The sequence below is a fragment of the Notolepis coatsorum genome, assembly GCF_963971535.1.
Source record: "Notolepis coatsorum genome assembly, chromosome: 2".
Lineage (NCBI taxonomy): Eukaryota > Metazoa > Chordata > Actinopteri > Aulopiformes > Paralepididae > Notolepis > Notolepis coatsorum.
Window position 1 is genome coordinate 162,110,738 of NC_140166.1, and position 22,061 is coordinate 162,132,798.

Below are 22,061 nucleotides of genomic sequence, written 5' to 3' on the forward strand. Positions count from 1 at the left end.
AAATATTTTTTGCCCCTAAATTTCTCATTTAGGGGCAAGTGTGCCCCTAGTGAAAAAGCTTAGCGTACAGCCCTGCAATAGAAGCTTCGAATGTTAAAAAATGACATTCGATACAGCCCTATTCTCCACTGGCTCCCAGTGAGGAAGAGAATCAATTTGAAAATTCTGCTTTTCACATACAAAGCCCTCAATGGTCTCGCTCAGGCCTACATTGAGGAACTCTTGGTCCAACACATCAGCTCCAGGTCCCTCAGATCAAACGACCAACTGTGTCTGAGGGTCCCGCGGGCCAAACTTGTGACAAAGTGTTTCCGGGCCTTTGCAGTGATGGCGCAGACACTGTGGAATAAGCTCCCCCTCAAGATCAAGTCTGACAACACTGTACTGGCTTGGGTGGTATGACGGTATTACGGTATACCAGGGTATTTTGAAATCCCGTCGGTATGATTTTCAATACTGTGACGTCACAGACTGTGCGCCAAATCACAGATGCGTTGCTTGTAGTGCACAGCACGTGCCAGCAGAGGGCAGGGCAGTCTGTCTTTCCCTCGCTCAGTCAGAGCTCAGCAGAGTCACACGCGTGTTCCTTTGGGTCTTTCATCTCGCATGTGTGTATTAATCTGCATGACAAATAAAGACTTATTCTTCTATAGAATGCGGTTATGGACCGGTGGCTGTCCATTTATTAAGGTCGAATGGATGGACCATGGGTCCACTTCCAGACATTGGATGATTGAGGAATCGGGAAACGGAGCGTTTTTCTAAAATGTTTTAATGGATTTGTGCATGAATGTGGACTCGGGACACGTTGTTTGGGTACCGGTAAGTAAATTATGTTATGGTTAAGCGTATGGAAGATGAACGTACGAGTTATGAATGCCAGGAGTGTATGTTTGGTAAACCATTCCAGTTCGACTGTGTGTGTGCGTATTGGCTTGGTGATTCACTACAGGGGTTTAACGGCTTAAGCTGGGTTTTGATTATCAGTTAATCAATGCAGAATACATTTTGTGCGTCTGTATGTGTAGTTGTGTACTACTGTCGTGAGTTTGAGAGTCACATTGGTCTAATTTCAGCCTCCGTTATACGTTATTTGTTCCGTATGACTCGTTTCATATGTGTGTGTCTCGAATGTGCGCGCTGATTTGTTTAAGTTGGTAACACAGGTCGCTAAGGAATTTAGGTTTGAGGTTGAAGAAAGTGCACTTTTAGGTTGAAAGAACGGCCCTAATGTCAACGTGTTTCAATATAAGCGTTATGTATGGTGATAACGAGTATATTGTTAACTTAGCTCTGCTCCGCTCCGCTCCCCCCCCCCCCCCCCCCCCCGCTGATGAAAATGAAAGTCATACCGTCATAATACCCATACCGGGGTATTATGTCAGCAAGGTATGACGGTATGAAAAAAATTATAGCGCCCAAGTCAAGGCCTTGCTTAAAAACCACCTTTTCGCTCTGGATGATCACTAGCTACTTTGCTGTTGTGTTGTGTGTCTGAGGTGAAGCTGAGCTGACTACACTGTGATCTAGCTGAGTAAAGTAAGTTAGTACCCAATCCATTGTATATTTTGGTAATTGTTTGTTCTCTGAATCAATCAGGCTCAGTTCACCCCATAGGGTTTGACTTGAGCAGCCTGTGCTAATTAGTCCAATCAGTCAGAGTCAAGGCCTGTGTTAAATACTGCTGCCTGTAGCTCACTTTGCACTAAGCTGAGCTGACTACACTGTGATCTAGCTGAGTAAAGTAAGTTAGTACCCAATCCATTGTATATTTTGGTAATTGTTTGTTCTCTGAATCAATCAGGCTCAGTTCACCCCATAGGGTTTGACTTGAGCAGCCTGTGCTAATTAGTCCAATCAGTCAGAGACCAGCCCCCTACAGGTGTGGGACAATATTCATTAGGGATTTAAGTGTAGTCTATCCAAGCGCCAGCAGAGCGCCAGCGACCGACTAAGACGGACAAAGACTTGGGAGTTTTCCGAGGAGGCAACCGAGTGCATTAGAGTGCATTAGAGTATCTACTGCCCCTCACTTGCCCTCCTCCAGCAGGCCACTCTTTTGTAACTGCATTTTCTGGTCTTGCCTTGTTAGCTTGTCAACTAGCTCGACCTACTGGTTTTAGCTCTTTAGCTAAACCTTCAATCGGCTTCATACACATAGCCAGGGACCGAAACTAGAGAGCGCCACCCGCCATTTGCGCTCAGTTTTTACGTTTGGCGCCTCCCACTGAGAGGTCTGACCGCCGTGTGGCGGGCAATCAAATAGTCATGTGAAAACCGAAAATCATGATCCAATTCTTTAGCGGAGTTCTCACTCGCTGTCTCAGCACAGACATGCAGCGCACCGTGCACTGCTGCTGCTCCTACCCCCTCCCCACCTGTTTCTGTATGCCTGCATGTAAACAGAGGCTATTGCCTCCGAGTCACCGTGACGTTAGTCTAGTCAGTGTGGGACCTTCGTGAGATAACGTTAGCTACCGTTACAAAATGACCCAGTCAACTATTCACTTAGTTTAATACATGAGGCATTGTGTAACGTTATCCAGCCGGCTAGCTACTGATAGCTCCAGACATCAACAAATCCTCCAGCAATAGTCCAGTGCATAATACCTCCGTTGGCTAGGTAGCTCACTAGTCACTACGAAATGTCGCAGTAAACTAAATAGTTCACTGAGGCGTTGTCCCAACGCCATCCAGCAGTAGCTACAGATAGCTCCTGGCATCAATGTCCTACAACAACAACATGCGTATTCGAGTCCCTGGCTTACATCGCATGAGGGCTGCTGACTAGGGTCCAGGTGCAGCGCAGGAGAATCCTTTCATGCTGAATGTAGGGTTTAGGGTCCAGCTGCAGCGCCGGAGAATCCTTGCTGGAGCTGGAGGCCACTCGAGTATACACACAGACAGTGGAGCTGTTTGCAGACAGCGAGGTGGCGATGTCTCGCAGACAGGGTTAGAAATTTAAAAAAAAATTCAAGGGCTTTTTTTGCCCCCCTTAATTGATTTTCGGGGGCTTTTTTTGTATTTCGGGGGCACTGAATTATTATAATAAACGGTAGGGGTGGGACGGTTCACAAAATGGACGGTTCGGTTCGTATCACGGTTTTGGGGTCACGGTTTTCAGTTCGGTTCGATATACGTAAATTTTTATAAAAAAAAATGTAACACTCAAATCTAAACATGCTTCTCATTTATTAAAAAAAAATAAAAAAGTTTACAGTGTTACAGTGTTTACAGCCTTAAATAATGTTTGGCACACAAAGACTGAACTGACTGAAAAATATAGGCTACATTTGTAGTATTAACTTAGTGCAAACAAACAATATGCTCAGCCAGCACTAGACTTTCCTTTCTTTAAGGATAAGCCTTATGGACCCAACTCTTTAGATGAGGGAACGGGTACATACGCACACAATACGCGGCCACTGATGGATCCATGGGGCTTGGATAAGTCCTATGGACCCAACTCTGACCACTAATAAAAACGTAACTACACTAGCGTTATAAGAGCTAACATTGCTACCTACCGTACAAGTGCATTGGTTTAGTGCATTTCCTACTTCCGGTTGCTACTGAGCGGACATGTTTGTGCGGACCTGTTCTCCCAAACTGGTAAGCAAATGACTGTTTTCATTTTTACGTTATTTTCATTTTTACGTTATTATTATTATTATTATTATTATTTTTTTTTAAACATTGATCTTAACTGATCACTGTGACTTTATTGCTTTTATCGTTATATATGCCTATGTTTGTGTACAGCACTTTGAGCTACATGACATGTATGAAAGGTGCTTTATAAATACTTACTTACTTACTTACTTTAATATAAACACAAAAAAACAATGTCAACCATGTTTAAATTCCCTGATTGTCAGTTCTTAATGGAAAGATTCGTGTTCTGCTTGAAATTATTATGTATCTGTCTACATTTATTTAGACTAACATTATTTAAATATTGAGTGCAACTGTGGTGGATTACGTAATTCGGTGAGTTGGAACTATCTATGGGTTGGCGCCGGGTCCCCACGGACATTTTAGTGTCACGCACCTTCAGCTCAGGCAATGTTATTATCAGCTCCGGTAGCTCCGGTAACGTTAGGAGGTGATGGCATGCAGTGGGAAAGCGGCAATAGTCCCGGTTGGAGTTAGTAAAACACAGTTGTATGTTAGCCTTCTTGGATGTTGAATAAACGCCTATCATTGTCTTTAAACACCCCGCCTCTCAGACTCCCATTTCCTCCTCTGCTAGCTAGTAGCTACGGTAACATTTCGTTGACTGTATTACCTCCCGGGCTGATTCTATAGTTAAAACGTGCGTCGTGTTGTACAAACTGCTAACGCTATGGCAAGATGTGTGTATGCCTATGTAATGTTAATGGCTATGTTTTTAAAGTCGTAATGAAGATTGATTTAGATTGTGCTTGCCATTTGTACACAAACTGACTAGCACCTGGCTCAGCTGCAGTGCTGCTGCTGCTGCAGCAGCAGCAGCCAGTGCTCACCTCCGCCAAATGAATTTTTTTAATTTGCGCGTCATCTGAACCGTACGATACACAGACGCGCCATTACCGGATAAATATATATATATAATTAGTAAACTGTCTGGGGCATTTTGTGCCCCCCTTAACTGATTTTCGAGGGCATTTTGTCCATTTTCAAGGGCATTATGCCCCAAGCCCCCGTTAATTTCGAACCCTGCTCGCAGATAACACAATCACAAGTATGATTATATAATATATATATTTTATTAAAAAAAATATTTTTATATAAAATAATAATAAAAAAAAAATTTATCAAAAGAAAGTTGGCAGGTAAGAAATATGCTTGGCGGGTAGATTCTTCCCATCTACCCGCCACTGGCCGGTGAGTCAAAAAGTTAATTTCGCTCCCTGCACATAGCCTTTAGCAGTTGATCCATAGTACTTCGTATTTGTATTTGTTCCTGCTCTACCTGGTGTCAGCATGGCTCTGTGTTCTGTCTGTCCCGCTCTTCTAGAAAGGTTAACTCGGTTAGAGAGTCGTGTCCTTGAACTTGAGTCAGGAAAACAGTCAGCTTTAGACGTCTCGGACACTATAGGCTTTTCTAAGGAGCCTCTAGCGAGGTCTTCTTGTCTGGAGAGTCCCAGACATAGTGCTCAGGACAAGGTCTTTGCGCCCAATACGGAATGGCAGTGTAACCGCTCGGCCTTGGCCTCAACAGCACCTGCTCCGCAACATGATTTTACACGTGTTGCGGGTTCCGGTCCCAGTACGCAGCGGCGTCCACTGAAACCCCGTCTTCCTGTCCTTGTGATTGGCGACTCCATCACCCGGCATATTAAGCTAGGCAAGCCAGCCGAGATCAAATGTTTTGGGGGAGCCAGAGCTACAGACATGGAAGCCAACCTGAGATTTCTGGCGAATAGCATAGTCAAGGGAAAAGTTAACCCACATCTCACACCCACTGAAGATAAATTCGACCACATTGTTATACACGTCGGAAATAATGACTGTAGGATGAAAGTCTCTGAGGTTACAAAGATCAACATAGTTAGGCTTTCTGACCTCGCCAGAAAGATGAGTCGGCATCGAGTAATCTTCTCTGGCCCCCTGCCTGTAAACCGGCATGATGATGAGTTCATGAGTAGGACAGCTTCTCTACACCGATGGCTGGAAAAATACTATAAAGAACAGGGCTTAGGGTTCGTGGATAACTGGTCCTCTTTCTGGGGGCGCCGTGGCTTGCTGAGAAATGACGGCGTGCATCCTAACATGCAAGGCGCCTCTTGTAACTGTGGCCATTATATGGTTTCATCATTTATGTTATTTCAGTTTGTAAGTGTAATATTTGAGAATGTATTTATGTTTCATTTCTTATTTTCTTTATTATTTAATTTGCTACAATTTATAATATATTCATTTTGACGTCTGGTCATATGTGGTGTCCCGTTAGGCTGCTGTTGTGTTGTTACATTTGGGTCTGATTAAGACACCTGCGAGCAAGCGGCAGGGATGTTGGGAGACTGGGACTCATTAAGACACCTGCAGCGGCAGGAAGGACAGAGACGAGTTGTACAGGCTCTCTAGATTCGAAGAGTGTACCTCTATGTGTAGTGTACCACTAAGACTGTTACCAAGAACAGAAGAACAAGACCCCTTTTTTATGTAGCATGCAGCCAACGAGTTTTCAAGGTGGATTGGAGGACCAAGCCTTTAATAAACCCGTCGAAAGGAAACCACTTGTGTCTGCAGTGCTTGAAGGAGTTATAGTGAAAACTCGACTGTTCATCGATGCAAGTGGGCGATGAAGCAAGTCCAAGTTTAAGGCCGGCGTCCAGCGGATCTTCCCCGACAATTGTTTGCTGCGCTGCCGGCGCGCCGTCATCAAAGGACAGATGAGTCACAAACAATACGCACTACACGCATAAACACAAAGAAGTAAGAAGATGCACACAGTATAATGAGCAGCGTTTCAAGATAAAGCCATAAAGGACTTGGACATTATAAGTTAAGAGTGGTCAGGTCAAGAAGAGTGCTTTGTAAACGTTTCTATAATATATTTGACTGTGAATTCTAATTACTGTGGTGTGCGTGCTAAAAACGTTTTGACTTATTTGCCTATATAATTTAACTGAAGCTAACCATTTGTACACATTAAGGTGTCAACGTTAAAGTATAAATATTTTCTGATTGAATTAATTTCTAATTTAAAGTGTGTTTTGGAAATTATAACCTATAAAAGGCACGTATAATTTATAGGTGAAGGCTATTATTGGCATCTAATATTTATGTTCCTAAGCGTTCTGAAGCGCTTAATATATATGTGGAGGTTATTTTGAAAACCAATTGAATTAAGCAATTTGATTTGCTCGGAGAGTACTGCATTTAATTCAAATTTGAGTACAAAACAGGCTAAAGGTTTAAAGGTGTATTTACTATTTTTTCTTTACAAATTTTGGTAAATTTAAAGTAGTGATTTACAATGACAGAGCCAATTAGGCCTGCAATTGAAGTAGGGGACAGTGTTAGGGATAGTGCAAATTCCCAAGACCGACCTGAAGAAGGTCAGGAAGAAGGTGCTGAAGCTCAGCAAGAGGTACCAAAACGATCTCAAAGAACCAGAACTCTAACAGAGAAGGGTAAAGCAATGCAGGAGGATAAGATCAAAGCGCTTCAACAAAGATTTAATTACATTTACAATAAATGGAGGACACAAGTTAAATCTTCTAAAGGTCCGTTATCACAATCAACAGAACATTTGTCTAATGAGCTGCTTACTGATATCATTACAGATGTCACAGGTCTTTCTAATGATGTGCAGCATATTTATGATCAACTACGTGACATCTCAACTCCAGACCAGGACACGCGTCTAAGAGTGGATCTGTGTGCAGGGATTTCTGAGATAATTGTGTCCAGAGCCACATTTAGACTGGGGGGAAGTGTGTTAGAAGAAGGAGAGAAAGAGTGGCCAGAAGCAGGCTCTCTCTTTGACTCAAGCACCTATAAATCTGGTTCTGCCACTTCTTCCAGGAAAAGTGCTTATAAATCTGGTTCTGCCACTTCTTCCAGAAAAGGCACCTCAGTGCATTCAAGCAGTTCTTCTGTAAAGCGACGAGATGCTGTCGCTGATGCTGCTGCAAGCCAAGCTGTTCTGGAAGTGTTAAAAGAACAAGAAAAAGAACAATTGGAAATGCAGTGCCTAGAAGCAGAAGCTAAAAAGAAGATAGCTGAGCAAGAGGCAGCAGGCATAAAGCGTCGTTTAGAACGAGAAGCAGAACGTTTAGAAAGAGAAACAGAAGAGGTTGAACGAAGAATAAAGAGAGAGGAAGAGGAAGCTAAAATTAAAGCTCAACTGGAAGAAGAACATGGAGCTATACAAAGGACTCTGGAGGAAAAGCGGAGAAAGATACAGCATTTGGAGGCAGTGAAAGGTCTTAATGCAGCACGAGCAAGAATTCTTGTGTACGATCAAGTGGAGGCCACAGAAGAGCGGAAAGACGTACTAGAACATGAGAGGGTAGCAGACAACAAAGTGCCTGCTCCCACAAGTCCTCTGTCCCTGTATACGTCTCCCGTACCACAAGTTGTGACCACCTCCTCAAATGACAGTACAGCAGAGCTTGTTAAGATGCTGGCAGGTGCTTTGAGTGTCAACAGAATTCCAATTCCTGAACCTTCATCATTCAGTGGGGACCCATTGAAATACAATGACTGGAAACTTTCCTTTGAAATACTGATTGATCAGAAGAGCATTGAAGACAAGGAGAAGATATACTACCTCCGTAGGTATGTAAGTGGACAAGCTAAGAAAGCACTTGATGGCTATTTCTTACTCGGAACCAAATCTGCCTATGTTGCAGCATGGAAGACTTTGGAGGAGAGATATGGTAATCCATTTACAATAGCAAAAGCATACAGAGACAAGCTCCAAGCATGGCCCAAGATGGGATCTAAGGACAGCTTTGAGCTCAGAGAGTTTGCAGACTTTCTCAGGAGTTGTGAGGCTGCCATGGTCAACATCAAGGCATTGGACATTTTAAATGACTGTAATGAAAACAGGAAAATTCTTTTAAAGTTGCCTGATTGGCTAACAGCGAGATGGAACAGGATGGTTATCCAAGAAGAAGAAGAGCGTAACCAATTCCCCTCCTTCAGCCAATTTGTAAAGTTTCTGACAAGAGAAGCGAAAATTGCCTGCAACCCTGTTACATCACTACAGTCACTAAAACAAGGTGAGACTGAAAAACCAAAATGCCCAAGATATCAAAGCTTTGAAGCAAAGGCACTGACCACATGTTCCAATGAAAAGACTGTCATAACATGTATTTTCTGTGAGAAGTCAGGGCATACTTTGCATAAATGCAGGACGTTCATGGAGAAAACTGTTTCAGACAGAGTCAAGTTTGTTCAAGCTGGAAAGCTATGCTTTGGTTGTCTCAAGTCTGGTCACTACTCAAAGAGCTGCAACAGTAGGAATGTGTGCGACGTGTGCCACAAGCAACATCCTACATGTCTGCATGAGGAGCGAGCCAAAGAAGGACAAAGACCACCACAAGCCAAGCTAAAGCTAAATGAAGAAAAGCCAAGTACAAGTCAACAATGGTACAAAGAAAGACCTCAATCGACACAATGCAAAGAAACAACCACAAACTCTACTTCACATAGAGTAATACTTCATGAAGCTAACACACAAACGACTGCAATAATTCCTGTCTGGCTTTCATCCACAGATCAACCAACACAAGAAGTCCTTGTTTACGCTCTGTTGGATTCTCAAAGCGACACAACCTTTGTTATAAGGGAAGTAGCAGAAGCGTTGGAAGCAACCAAAGTCAAGGTCAAAGTCAAGCTCTCTACTATGACCTCAAGAACGACAGTAGTAAGCTCTGAAAGAATGGACAACTTACAAATCCGTGGCTTTTACTCTGGTAAGAAGATATTGTTACCACCAGTCTATACTCGGGATTTCATTCCAGCCAACAGAACACACATACCAACAGATGGAACTGCAAAAGCGTGGTCCCATCTAGAGCACCTCCAAGGAAAGATTGCACCTATGCAGGACTGTAAAGTAGGTCTGCTCATTGGGTACGACTGCTCACAAGCCCTGCTTCCAAGGGAAGTTGTGTCTGGCGAAGAAAGTCTGCCTTATGCACAGCGTACAGACCTTGGATGGAGTATTGTTGGCCATGGGAATCCCTGCGTAGACTACGGCGACGCCATCGGAATCAGCCATCGCATAGTAGTGAGACAAGTAATGGCAGGTGTGAAATCTTCTGTTGTTAATCTCAAAACTGAAGTACACTATGTGAGCCGAACAAAAGTGAAAGAAATGACTCCCTCAGACATAAGAGTTCTTGAACCAGACTTCTCAGAAAGAACTGGAGAACATGACCCTGTGTCTCAAGAACATATCAAGTGCCTGTCGAAGTTGAGAGAGACCATCACGCAAAAGAACAATGGTCACTACGACATGCCGTTACCATTCAAAGAAAAGGAAAAGAAAAGAAAAGGAAAAAGAAAAAAGAAGAAAAAACGACCTGTCAGAGAACTCAAGGTGGGAGAAATTAAGGAAGATGATCCTGAACTCCACAAGGCTTTTGTGTGCAACACTAAAGCAAAGGAAAACAGATCATCATTGGATCGCCTACAGAGATTCTCGGAATGTGTCAAGTGTAGAAAGTACAGAAGATGTACTGAAGGACAAAGAGGGGGTGACTTACCACAAGATCGGAAGCAACTCCACCCTTCACTTACGCTGGCATAGACTGCTTGGCATAGACTGCTTTGATCCGATCTATGTGGAAGGAAGGAAGGATCTCAAAATATATGATCTCTTACTTACCTGGCTATGTTTAAGGGCCATACACGGGGTCAGATGGTAGGGTGAGAAAATTTAAATTGCGGGTGAGTGACACCACCTTAAAAGGTAAACCTATAACTAAAAGTGTTCCTTGATACCTGTACAGAAGGTTATAACGCTACTCGAAGCAGACTAATTTAATGTTTTGCCTAAAACTTATGTTAATGATGATATTTACATTTAGTCATTTAGCTGACTCTTTTATACAGGGCGACTTACAAGTTCTGTACAAGTCCCCAGGAGGGGCACAACTAGCAGCTGAATGACCACAAGAAATATTTAATTTAGAAGATAACCAAATTATGTTCAGAGAAATCCCACGTGTGTGCGATTTGGTGGGAGTGTAACTGTGGCCATTATATGGTTTCATCATTTATGTTATTTCAGTTTGTAAGTGTAATATTTGAGAATGTATTTATGTTTCATTTCTTATTTTCTTTATTATTTAATTTGCTACAATTTATAATATATTCATTTTGACGTCTGGTCATATGTGGTGTCCCGTTAGGCTGCTGTTGTGTTGTTACATTTGGGTCTGATTAAGGCAGAGGTTAGACTAGTGTATTCCTGGCGTTTTTTTATACGTTTTTGACGACGTATGATGTCCTATCTACACAGAAACGCGTATTTTGGCGTTTTTTTGTGGATACGGCTGAAACGCAAAATTGTGTTTGCGTTTGGAGATACGCAAAAAAACGAGTCGACAAACAGCGTGTAGTCAGCACGCTAGCCGTTGTTGCGAAAACGCCCATGCGCAGTAGATACCATCTGCGTGCCCTTCCGGTGACAGCAGAGTGTGTGTGTGTGTGTGTGTTTGGGACAGAGCTCCGTGTCCCAAAATAGCTTCAGCTACCATGTGTTGTCAAGTTATTGTTATAAGGACCCCAGTCCAAGCTACAACAGTCTGCATTCCCTTAACAATTGTTTGTATTGAGCCGTATTGTATTGTACCCATATGCAATATGTTAAATAAAGTTTACATCCATTCATTCTGCTAGCATTACCGATGGCATGAGCAGCTGGCTAACGTGAGCTATCAGGATTCAGACCCTGTTAGCTCAGAGTTCCTCTTTCAACTTAAGAAGCATTAAACAAAATGGCCCAGTCATCTATTCACCTTTGTTTAATACACACAGCGTTGTCTCTAATGTTATCTAACTACTGATAGCTCGCGATGTCATCAGTTTTGATGCTGGCTAAGTAGCGTGAGCTAACGGTAGCTTCTAGCCACAATACTCCATTGACGTTAGCATGCAGCTAACAATGCTACAATGCATCCGATCGTTTTTTAGCCTAAACTATCCGCTCTTGGTGGTCACTTGTGTTGATGTTAGTTTTGTTTCATCAACAAATGACAGGCAGAACACACAGTGAATGTATCCGTTTTGTTTATTGCACTTTTATTAGGCTTTGCTGAAAAAAGAATTGCTGCATTGAGCAAGATGGTGGCGCGGCATAGGCGCCTGCCTTATTTACATTTTCTTTGCTGGAGCTTCCAGGAAGTGTATTGGCACATTCGTTCTGATTGGTTGAAATTGCCTTCATGTTTGCCACCTACTGCCACCTACTGCTTTGGCAGTGTACTACATCAGTGTGCTCTGGTGACAAAACGAAAAAAAAACGAAAGTGTGACTCGAGGCGCATGACGTCGCGGCGATACGCGGCGATGCGTATAAGAAAACAATACGAAGATGATACGAAAGGTGTAACCTCAGCCTAAGACACCTGCGAGCAAGCGGCAGGGATGTTGGGAGACTGGGACTCATTAAGACACCTGCAGCGGCAGGAAGGACAGAGACGAGTTGTACAGGCTCTCTAGATTCGAAGAGTGTACCTCTATGTGTAGTGTACCACTAAGACTGTTACCAAGAACAGAAGAACAAGACCCCTTTTTTATGTAGCATGCAGCCAACGAGTTTTCAAGGTGGATTGGAGGACCAAGCCTTTAATAAACCCGTCGAAAGGAAACCACTTGTGTCTGCAGTGCTTGAAGGAGTTACACCTCTCTCTTATCTCGCAATATAGACAAGATTATAGCCTCGGGCTGACAGCCACCCCACAAGCATGCCAGGGTGCAGGCTCTTAGCGAGCCTGCTAGTCATGCTAAACCGATGGAGCCTGCCAATCCTTATACCTTTCTTGCTGGGTCCCTCCTCCACCAGGCTCCCCACTCCTCTCTTTCTATCTCTACCCTTAAACCGGTATACCCAATCAAAACTAGAATATCTCGTTACGCTTCGCGTTACCCAGCTCGTCCTTGTGCGATAAACCATGCCAACTTAATTGCGGTTAAACCTACCCGCATGGCTGAAAATCGCGCTGCTAAGTATACAGAGTGTGTGAAGGTTGGCCTTATCAAAATCCGCTCTCTGCCAACCAAAGCTCTTTTGGTAAATGAACTGATAACAGACCATAGTCTCGACCTATTGGGCCTCACTGAGACATGGCTTAAACCGAATGACTTTCTGCCCTTAAACGAGGCCTCACCCCCTAATTTTAGTAGCTCCCACATCGCACGCACCTCCAAGAAAGGAGGCGGAGTTGCTCTAATTTACGACTCTAAGCACAACTTTACATCCGACGCAAACTGTACGTTTTCCTCGTTTGAGGTGCTCCTGTTGCGTCCCTCTCCACCAAACAGAAAGTGTGGCGGTCTGATTCCTACCTCCACTGCATCCTTTGTAATGGCTGTCCTATACCGCCCCCAGGCCCTTACACCCTCTTCCTAGATGAATTTTCAACTTTCATCTCTGAGCTTGTTATGCGCTCAGATAACATTTTAATTGTTGGTGATTTTAACATTCATTCCAACAAAACTCTAGATCCCCTAAATAAGGCTTTTACCGACATCATTGACTCTGTCGGTCTCATTCAAATCGTTGACCAACCCACTCACAGTGGTGGGAACTAGAGTTGTTCCGATACCGATACTGGTATCGGAAAAGCCGCCGATACTGGCTAAAATGCTGGTATCGGTATCGGCGAGTACCCTCTAATGCTGCGCTCCGATACCATATGACGTAATTTATCAACAACACTGTGGTCTGTTGAGTAAGCATTATAAAACAAACGTGTGCTTAATCGATTAAAGTGTCAATGCCATTTGTCATTTTAACAGCAGATACTTTCTTAAATGTCATCGTCCCGACAGAGCGGTGTTGACGGCGAGCTCATGGGTTCGCTTGGTGGCTGGTGTTATTAGCATTGAACGGCTAACCGAAAGCTAGCTTTAACATTACCTTGGCTAAAGTTGGGGCTATTCATATAATCCAGCAATAATGGCTGCAGACCTGCAAGCAAAGTACAGCAAGTTGGCAAAGGAGTATTCCAAGTTAAATCACAATGTCACCAGTAACGTTACAGTCTTCTATGGTCTTCCCATATACCGGTAGCTCATGCTAGCTAACGGTAACGTCGTCATTGCACAATTGCACGTCGCGTACACAATTAATGACATGTTGCGGACAGCCATATCGGCGACAATGTTTAGCTTTTAGTGCCAAATGATAAGAGTCTGAGGCGGAGTCTCAAAAGAGAATGTTGAATATTTATTGTGCAAAAATCAAAACAGATCCGACTGCTACTGAACGGAGCCTTGTAGACAGACTGAGTAGGGTATATCTGCAGAGCCAGTGGGTAGCGAGTGCAGCAACGTATAATGTCCGTGTGGATCATTGGAGTAGGGTATATCTGCAGTGCTGAAGCCCCATACTCATTGATTAATGATACTAATACAAATCTATACAATCACCTGTTGTTGAATAAATACCATTACTTTCTAGTTATGACTAAAAAAACAGTATATATAAAACAGTATTTGTTAAAAAAAAAAAAATTATATTTATAAAAAATTTATATAATATCGTTTTTTTTTTTTTTTATGTATGCACTGGTATCGGATAAGTATCGGTATCGGCCGATACCCAAAGCTTAGGTATCGGAATCGGATCGGAAAGGAAAAAATGGTATCGGAACATCTCTAGTGGGAACACCCTTGACCTAGTCCTAGCCCGCGGTCTCACTGTCAAATTTGACCGTCTCCCCCTATGTTCCTGCTCTCGCAGACCACTACCTCATCAAATTTCAAATTGATCTGACGGTTTCTCGCCCAGACAGTGTAGAATCCTACATGAGCCGTCGTATTAACGCCTCAACTGTCCCAACTCTAGTTAACTGCCTACCAGACACCCTTTCTCCCTTCCTCTCTTACTCTGGCCCCCTTGATCTATTTACAGACAAACTTAATGCCGCCCTTCGTAGCATTCTCGACATTGTCGCTCCCCTTAAGCCTAAAATTAAACGTGCTCCGCAAAAACTAACTCCCTGGTTTACGGAGGAAACGCGCTTCTTTAAAAAGGCTTGTCGCAAACTTGAACATAAATGGCGTTCGACCAAACTCGAAGTATTCCGCCTCGCCTGGAATGATAGTTTACGTAACTACAAAAAGGCACTCTCACTTGCCAAAACCTCATATTTTTCCAGGCTCATAAATGAAAACGAAAACAACTCAAAGTTTCTGTTTGACACAGTTGCAAAACTTACGCAGAAACAACCAAGTGCCCTAAACCATGCGTTCTCGGCTAACGAATTCATGACATTTTTAACCAAGAAAATTGACCTCATTAGAGATGAAATAGTTGCTTTACTCAACAATCAAGAGTCCCTCCCAACCTCTGATGGGCCTTCCCCCTGACTTTGATTCCAGCCATACGCTATGCTGCCTTGAAAACGTCTCACTTAGTGCCCTCTCTAAACTGGTTGGCGCGGCTAAACCCTCAACCTGTCTGTTTGACCCTCTTCCAGCAACTCTCATCAAAAAACTCTTCCCAACTCTAGGCCCTGCCCTACTCACTATCTTCAACACCTCCTTGTCTACTGGCGTGGTGCCCCTGGCCTTTAAATCAGCCGTCATTAAACCACTACTTAAAAAACCGAACCTCGACCCTCTAATCTTGAAAAATTACAGACCTATCTCCAATCTTCCGTTCCTATCCAAAGTGTTAGAACGGATCGTCGCAACGCAACTTACTGACCATTTATCAAACAATAATCTTAATGAATCTTTTCAATCTGGCTTTAGAGCCTTACACTCCACCGAAACGGCGGTTACCAAAGTCACAAATGACTTACTGCTCTCTCTTGACTCAAACCTCACTTCTGTGCTCTTATTGCTTGATCTCAGTGCAGCCTTTGACACTATCGATCACTCGATTCTTCTAGGTCGGCTTGAGAATCATGTTGGCATTCGGGGTCTCGCACTAGCTTGGTTTAAATCCTATTTAACTGATAGAACACACTGCGTGGTCTATAATGATTTAACATCCGAGACCCTCCCAGTGCAATGTGGTGTCCCACAAGGCTCTGTCCTGGACCCTTTGCTATTTTCGATTTACATGCTACCCCTCTGCGATATCATACGCAAATTTGGCATAAACTTTCATTTTTACGCTGATGACACCCAATTATATATACCTATTAAGCCAAATGATTCCTCCAAACTACAAAACCTTGAGGCCTGCTTGCTTGCCGTCAAAAAATGGATGTCACAAAACGTTCTACTCCTTAATGCAGATAAAACTGAGATGTTAATTGTTGGCCCCCCAAACCACAGAGGCCTGTTTCAGGACATCTCCCTCAACTTTGATACCCGTCATGTATCCCAGAGCTCCACCATAAAAAACCTCTGAGTCATTTTTTATTCCTCCCTCTCATTTAATGCACATATACAATATGTCACCAAAATTGCATTCTTCCATCTTCGTAATATCGCAAAAATTCGCCCCATTTTAACTCGCTGATGCTGAAACCCTGATTCATGCTTTTGTCTCATCACGTCTGGACTACTGTAATGCACTTTTTTCAGGCCTAAAAATCTTCAACTCGTGCAAAATGCGGCTGCACGGATACTAACTAGAACTAGAAAATTTGATCACATCACACCAGTTCTGTCCGCCCTACACTGGCTTCCTATTCAAGCCCGATCTGACTTTAAAGTGCTACTCCTCACCTACAACATTTTAAATGGGCTTGCACCGCTCTATCTATCCGATCTCATCTCCCGATACTCTCCCGCTCGTGCTAAGCGCTCACAAAATGCGGGGCTTCTATCGATTCCTAGGGTTAAAAAGAAATCCGCCGGCCACAGAGCCTTTGTCTACCGCGCTCCCTACCTGTGGAACAAATTACCTGCCGTCATCAGGGGCGCCTGCTCTGTCGAAGCTTTTAAATCCCTGCTTAAGACCCATCTTTTTTCTCTCTCCTTCACCCTACCCTGATCTCACCTGGTCGGGGACTGACCTTTAGATTAATCTGTCTAGTTTAGTTAGGACGTTTATTTTCCCCCATGTCTGCTTTTCTGCAGCACCACAAACATGGGAACTCTCTAACTCCTCTCCCCCCCCCCTTCCCCCCCCCCCCCCCTCCCTCCCCCCCTCCTTCCCTCCCCCATCTCTCTGAGTGCCCGCCTCCTAGCGCTGACTAAGGTGATGGATGCCTCGGTAGGGCGGGCCATACTTTTTTTTTTTGGAAAATCAATCGAGTGGGGTGTCTAAAATGTGTTTTTTTGTGGGGAATTCAAATATGGGATTATTTTTCTAATCGGATAACTCCTACCTACATTGTTTTGGATTTCAAAATGGCCGATTTGACCATTTTTCACCCCTTGGCCATACATGGATGCCAACATGAATCTGAAGGAAATCCTAACATGCAAGGTGTCTAAATGATGTGTTTCTTAATGGGGAATTCAAATATGAGTTCATTTTTGGGATAGGATAACTCTAACCTACATCATTTTGGATTTCAAAATGGCCGATTTTACCATTTTTCACCCCTTGGCCATACATGGATGCCAACATGTATCTGAAGGAAATCCTAACATGCAAGGTGTCTAAATGATGTGTTTCTTAATGGGGAATTCAAATATGAGGTAATTTTTGGGATAGGATAAATATAACCTGCATAATTTTGGATTTCAAAATGGCTGATTTTACCATTTGAACCCATTGGTATTGTATTACAAAATTGCAAAGATAAAAAATATATGGGAAATCATTTATAATGACAAAGCCATCAAATGTATTAACAAGTGAACTGTATGGGTGGCTACGTGGCGTAGTGGGCAAGGCGCTCGCCACGAATGCAGAGACGCTGGGCTCGCCTGTTCGAGCCCAGCGCTCCACATTGCTTTCAGTTTAGCTGGTCATTCATACTAATACACATTGGCCGTATTAGGGGGTGGGAGACTGATGGGTGGGGATCGGGCGTTGTGGACAGCGACTCCTACAGGTCGGTTGGTGCGCCTGCGCAGTAGAATCAGGAAGTGTCGGGGGCAGCGTGAGCCTCCCACGCGTTACTCCTTGCCACTGAGAGATCGAGCTGCGCAGGTGAAAAGATGCGACTGCTGTTACCTCAAGTACCGGAGGGGACTTGTGCTATGTATGACTTAGTCCACATTGCAGCCGGCTTGTGGGAGGCAAGAAACAGCGTTCGTGACAGGGGAGGGTTGAATTGGATGATACAAAAATTGGGCTGGGAGAAAATATAGAAAAATGGGAGAAAAAGTGGATAAAAAAAAAACAAGTGAACTGTATATAACTGGATACAACTCCAAAGATCAATAATAATAATAATAATACTAACAATAATAAATTGTATTTGTAATGCACACAAACACCTAAGTGCTAAATCTCGATCTCCTGACTTCTTGAACTTTGCCAGGTTCCAATATCTTGATTGGACTCATTCTTGGATGGCAAGATCTCCTACTGTACTGCTTTAGCCACCAACCTACAAACACAAACTTAAAGTCAACGTCAGCCATAAATAGGTGAGCTCTTTCCAGAACTACTCAGCAGAAACCTCTGTAACCATTTTAACAAACGTCTCAATGTATTGAGAAAATCCATGGGGCTCCATCAATCCTCTATCTTCTTAAAACATTGGAAAGGCAGGGGGTGGAAAAGAAGGCAGAGAAAAGGAGAAGGGGCAAAGAAGAAAGCTTTGCAGCAGCAGACAAGGTTGCCAGGAAGGATGTTGAGAGCTTCCTTACAGTCCCTGAAGTTTAGCTCATTCCTGAAACTGACCCTGCAGCTTCAGCAAAGCTACGGAAAAATTATGATGAGATTCCAAACATCGCCCTTGCTAGTGTAAGGTATGGCATAGGTCTAAGGCCAACTGCAGCTATAGCAACTGCAGCTCTGATTGATGCAGGACTCATCTTAGAAGATGACACAAGTAAAGTGATTGTGATTGATAAGAACAAGGTTAAGAGAGCACAAGAAAAGTTGATGCAAGAGCTGGGGGAAGAGTTTGAGGAGAAGTGCAGGGAGGAGGGGGGGACCTTGGGGGGGAATTTGTTGGACCTTATGGTGTTCTTGTTCTGTTCTTGACTTATTGTTATGTTTTCTTCTTGACTTGTTTAAAGAAGACTTGTACGGCCCATGGGGACATTAACGTGTGTTGTCGGGCCTTATAAATAAATTTGATTTGATTTAGGTGTTCTTATGTTCTCTGTCTGTCCGTCTGCCTGGTTCCCTGTTTCTTTGTCCCGTCCATTTATTCGTATTCTTTTTTCCCTGGGCTGCGCCCCGGACCGATGTAAAAATTGTCTGGGGGGCGCATTATAAATGCTAATATCATATCATATCAAGTGGTATTTTTCTTTTGTTAATATAAATGGTCTACATTTTTAAATAGCTCTACACTCCCAGCAGCCATCACTGATATAGAGTGTCTGGTCAGTAACATGGGTCTCCCAGTGCCTCCTCTCAGCAGTAAACAGGCAATACATTTTCTGGTATCCCGTTCCCACTTTATCCAATCTGGAGAGAGAACTCCAAAATGCTCAAATGCTCTGACCAAAATAAGAAATACAACTTAGTTATAAGCAAATAATATGAGCTTGAAACACGTATATCTACAGGTGCAGTAAGCTAATTTGGCTCAGCCAGATTTCTTGAAATAAGTCTGTCACCTGAGCAAAAAAAGAAAAAGAAAGAACCGCCAAAGTAAACAAACATCACCATTTTCCTACTCATCTGACCGAATCTTACTGACAGCAAGTAGCACACGAGTATCAAGTTGCGTGAGTGAAGCCTCTCCTTGCGGATCTGAATGGAGCCTCCGACTTTTGTATCATCCTGGATTAAAGCCAGCGACCCTCAACATCCTGGGTTACAGGGCGGCAAGCGGAGACAGAAGACCCCAGGCCCCTGTGGTGGTGGCTTCTGATTTAAGGTAAGAATAAGTTAATTAGTTGTTTGAGCTGTGCATTTGAGGACTGACCCTAGTCGTATTTACTATTGATGTGTTTTTTATTAAGGGTTGTTATAAGTCTGTCCCATTGCATAATGTTCCTGTTGATTTGCATAATGTAGGAGCCGTTTCAGTACCCTGGACAGCGCTGTGTGTAGGTGCTGCTGTGGTGACACAGGTTTGGTTTCTTAAGCTGTTGATTTGGAGTGAAGTGAACAGCTCATGTGATGAGGATAGTGCTAAAAAGCCCTTCTGATCAAAGAAGAATACAATATGTCATGTACATATAATGGATTATTTACACGTGTGGTATTATATTCACTGTATTCATGTATACTGTTACTGTGTATATGATATTGACAGCGGTTGCATTTGGAGCAACATTTGTCTGCGCGTGTGGGGAGACTGGAAAACATATGATGAATGAACATATGAACATATGAATTGAAAATGGGGGACCCTGATGTAAACAAGACGAAAGTCTTTCTCTGGTCTGCATCCCCTTAACAATTGTGTGTATTGAGCTGTACTGTACCCATTCTGCAATCTGTTAAAGTTTTCAATCAATCAATCAAACATAGGCTGGCCTAGACTTGTTGATGTGCTCAGGCTGACGGAGAGCTGAAGTAGTAGTAGCATCATGTAGTATATAATGTAGCACTGACTCTAGCATGTAGTATAGAATGAGAATAGGGCTCCCCCGAAAGCCACTGTGTAATTCGAACCCTGTTTATAATATCTCTGTATTGTCCTCTGTCTATATGTTAATTGCCACTTTTCATAAATTGACATCCCTGAACGCCCAGGTAGCTAGCTAACAGCTAACGACAGCAGTCAATGAGGGACGCATCTAATAGTCTTCCCGGATAGTTAGATGTCCAAATGAAAATCCAAACATTACATCCCATCGGTTACAAGACGATACTTCCTCTAAATTATAATCTCTATAGTTTACACACACGAACCTGCTGCTCGGAGTAACTTTGACTTGATCTCCGGACAGTGGTTGAAGACCAGATCCAACATGTCTCTCTGGCGGTGGATCTCCTCTTCATACTGTGTTATTGTTCTCTCGAACACGCCGAATATCTCCTCTGCCGCCGCGGTCAGCCGCTGGTTGACCAGGGTCTTCACCAGGTGTAATCGAGACATGATTATTGATTATTAATAAGAGGATACGCGGCGCGAGATAAAAAGACAGAAAAGGGTCAGCGACTCGCGCCTGTGGAGATGACGCCATAGACCACCGCGCACCACTTCCGGTATTTTGAACGGGAGGGGCGTGAATTAATGTTGATTATTTAGCATGCCCTTCTTGGCGTACGTTTTTGTAGCTATATATCTATGGTTGTAGCTACGGCTAGCCAATATTTGAAGCTAAGGCTAGCTGTACCTACAACTACTTCTGCCAAGGCTCTCTAGAGTCTAATCAACATCCATTAATTTATCCCCCCTTCCACCCTCCCCCTCACGAGCTCCATGTAACGCGGAAGTGCACAAACGGATCCGCGCACACGTGTGACGTCATCAGACAAGTCGGACGCTTGAATGGATGAATGAATGAAAACTTTATTTAACAGATTGCAGAATGGATTCAATACAGTACGGCTCAATACACACAATTGTTAAGGGGATGCAGACCTGAGAAAGACGTTTGTCTTGTTTACATCAGGGTCCCCCATTTTCAATTCATATAGACATTTATGACATACACAACATACATGACATTTATGGCATAGGGACATATATAGGTATTTAGTACTGATACATTTGTGACATAAACGGTATTCAAATATACAGTACTGTTACCCCTAGATCCTGACAGAGTATATACATATGATGGGGAGGGGACGCGTGTAGCTTTATGCCAAGCAAGCAGTGCAAAAATTTACCGTAGTGGCATGCAGTAATGCGCCTTTCATTTTCGCGGAAATAGGCTGTCTATTGCCATTCTCTTTGACAAACTCTAACCTTAACCAGCTCCTTAACAACGCCTAAACTTAACCGTTCTAACCTTAACCAACTCCGAAACAATGCCTAACCTTAACCTTAACCTTAACCATGCCTAACCTTAACCATAGAAATTATATTGCCATTCTCTTTGACAAACTCTAACCTTAACCAGCTCCTTAACAGCGCCTAAACTTAACCGTTCTAACCTTAACCAACTCCGAAACAATGCCTAACCTTAATCGGCGAAAGAATACACGTTAAAAAAAAATCACGTTAAAAAATATTTTCGATGGGATTCGAACTCGCCAGCAAACAAGCCATAGGATCCACAGCCATGTGTCCTTGCCAATTGAGCTATTTGTTGGATACTGAATAAGGGGCGGTGACTTATATATATTGAGCTCCGCTCGTGTCGCATGCGCGGGCACCTTGCGCGAGCACGCCGGCGCACGCACGCACCTGAGCGAGCACGCCGCCGCCGGTGCACGCACGGTAGCATTTGTCT

At 43.3% G+C, this 22,061-nt stretch overlaps 1 protein-coding gene across 1 annotated transcript in view; it reads right to left on the reverse strand.

Annotated features, from left to right (window-relative positions):
- LOC311223129 (uncharacterized protein) overlaps nt 1–20,808 on the reverse strand; it is a 41,811-nt gene extending 21,003 nt beyond the window's left edge. The window contains exon 1 of the mRNA XM_084307879.1: nt 20,569–20,808. Coding sequence (XP_084164005.1) covers nt 20,569–20,755 — 187 coding nt within the window. The 5' untranslated portion in view covers nt 20,756–20,808. The remainder of the gene's footprint in view (nt 1–20,568) is intronic.
- Nucleotides 20,809–22,061: the final 1,253 nt, after the last annotated feature.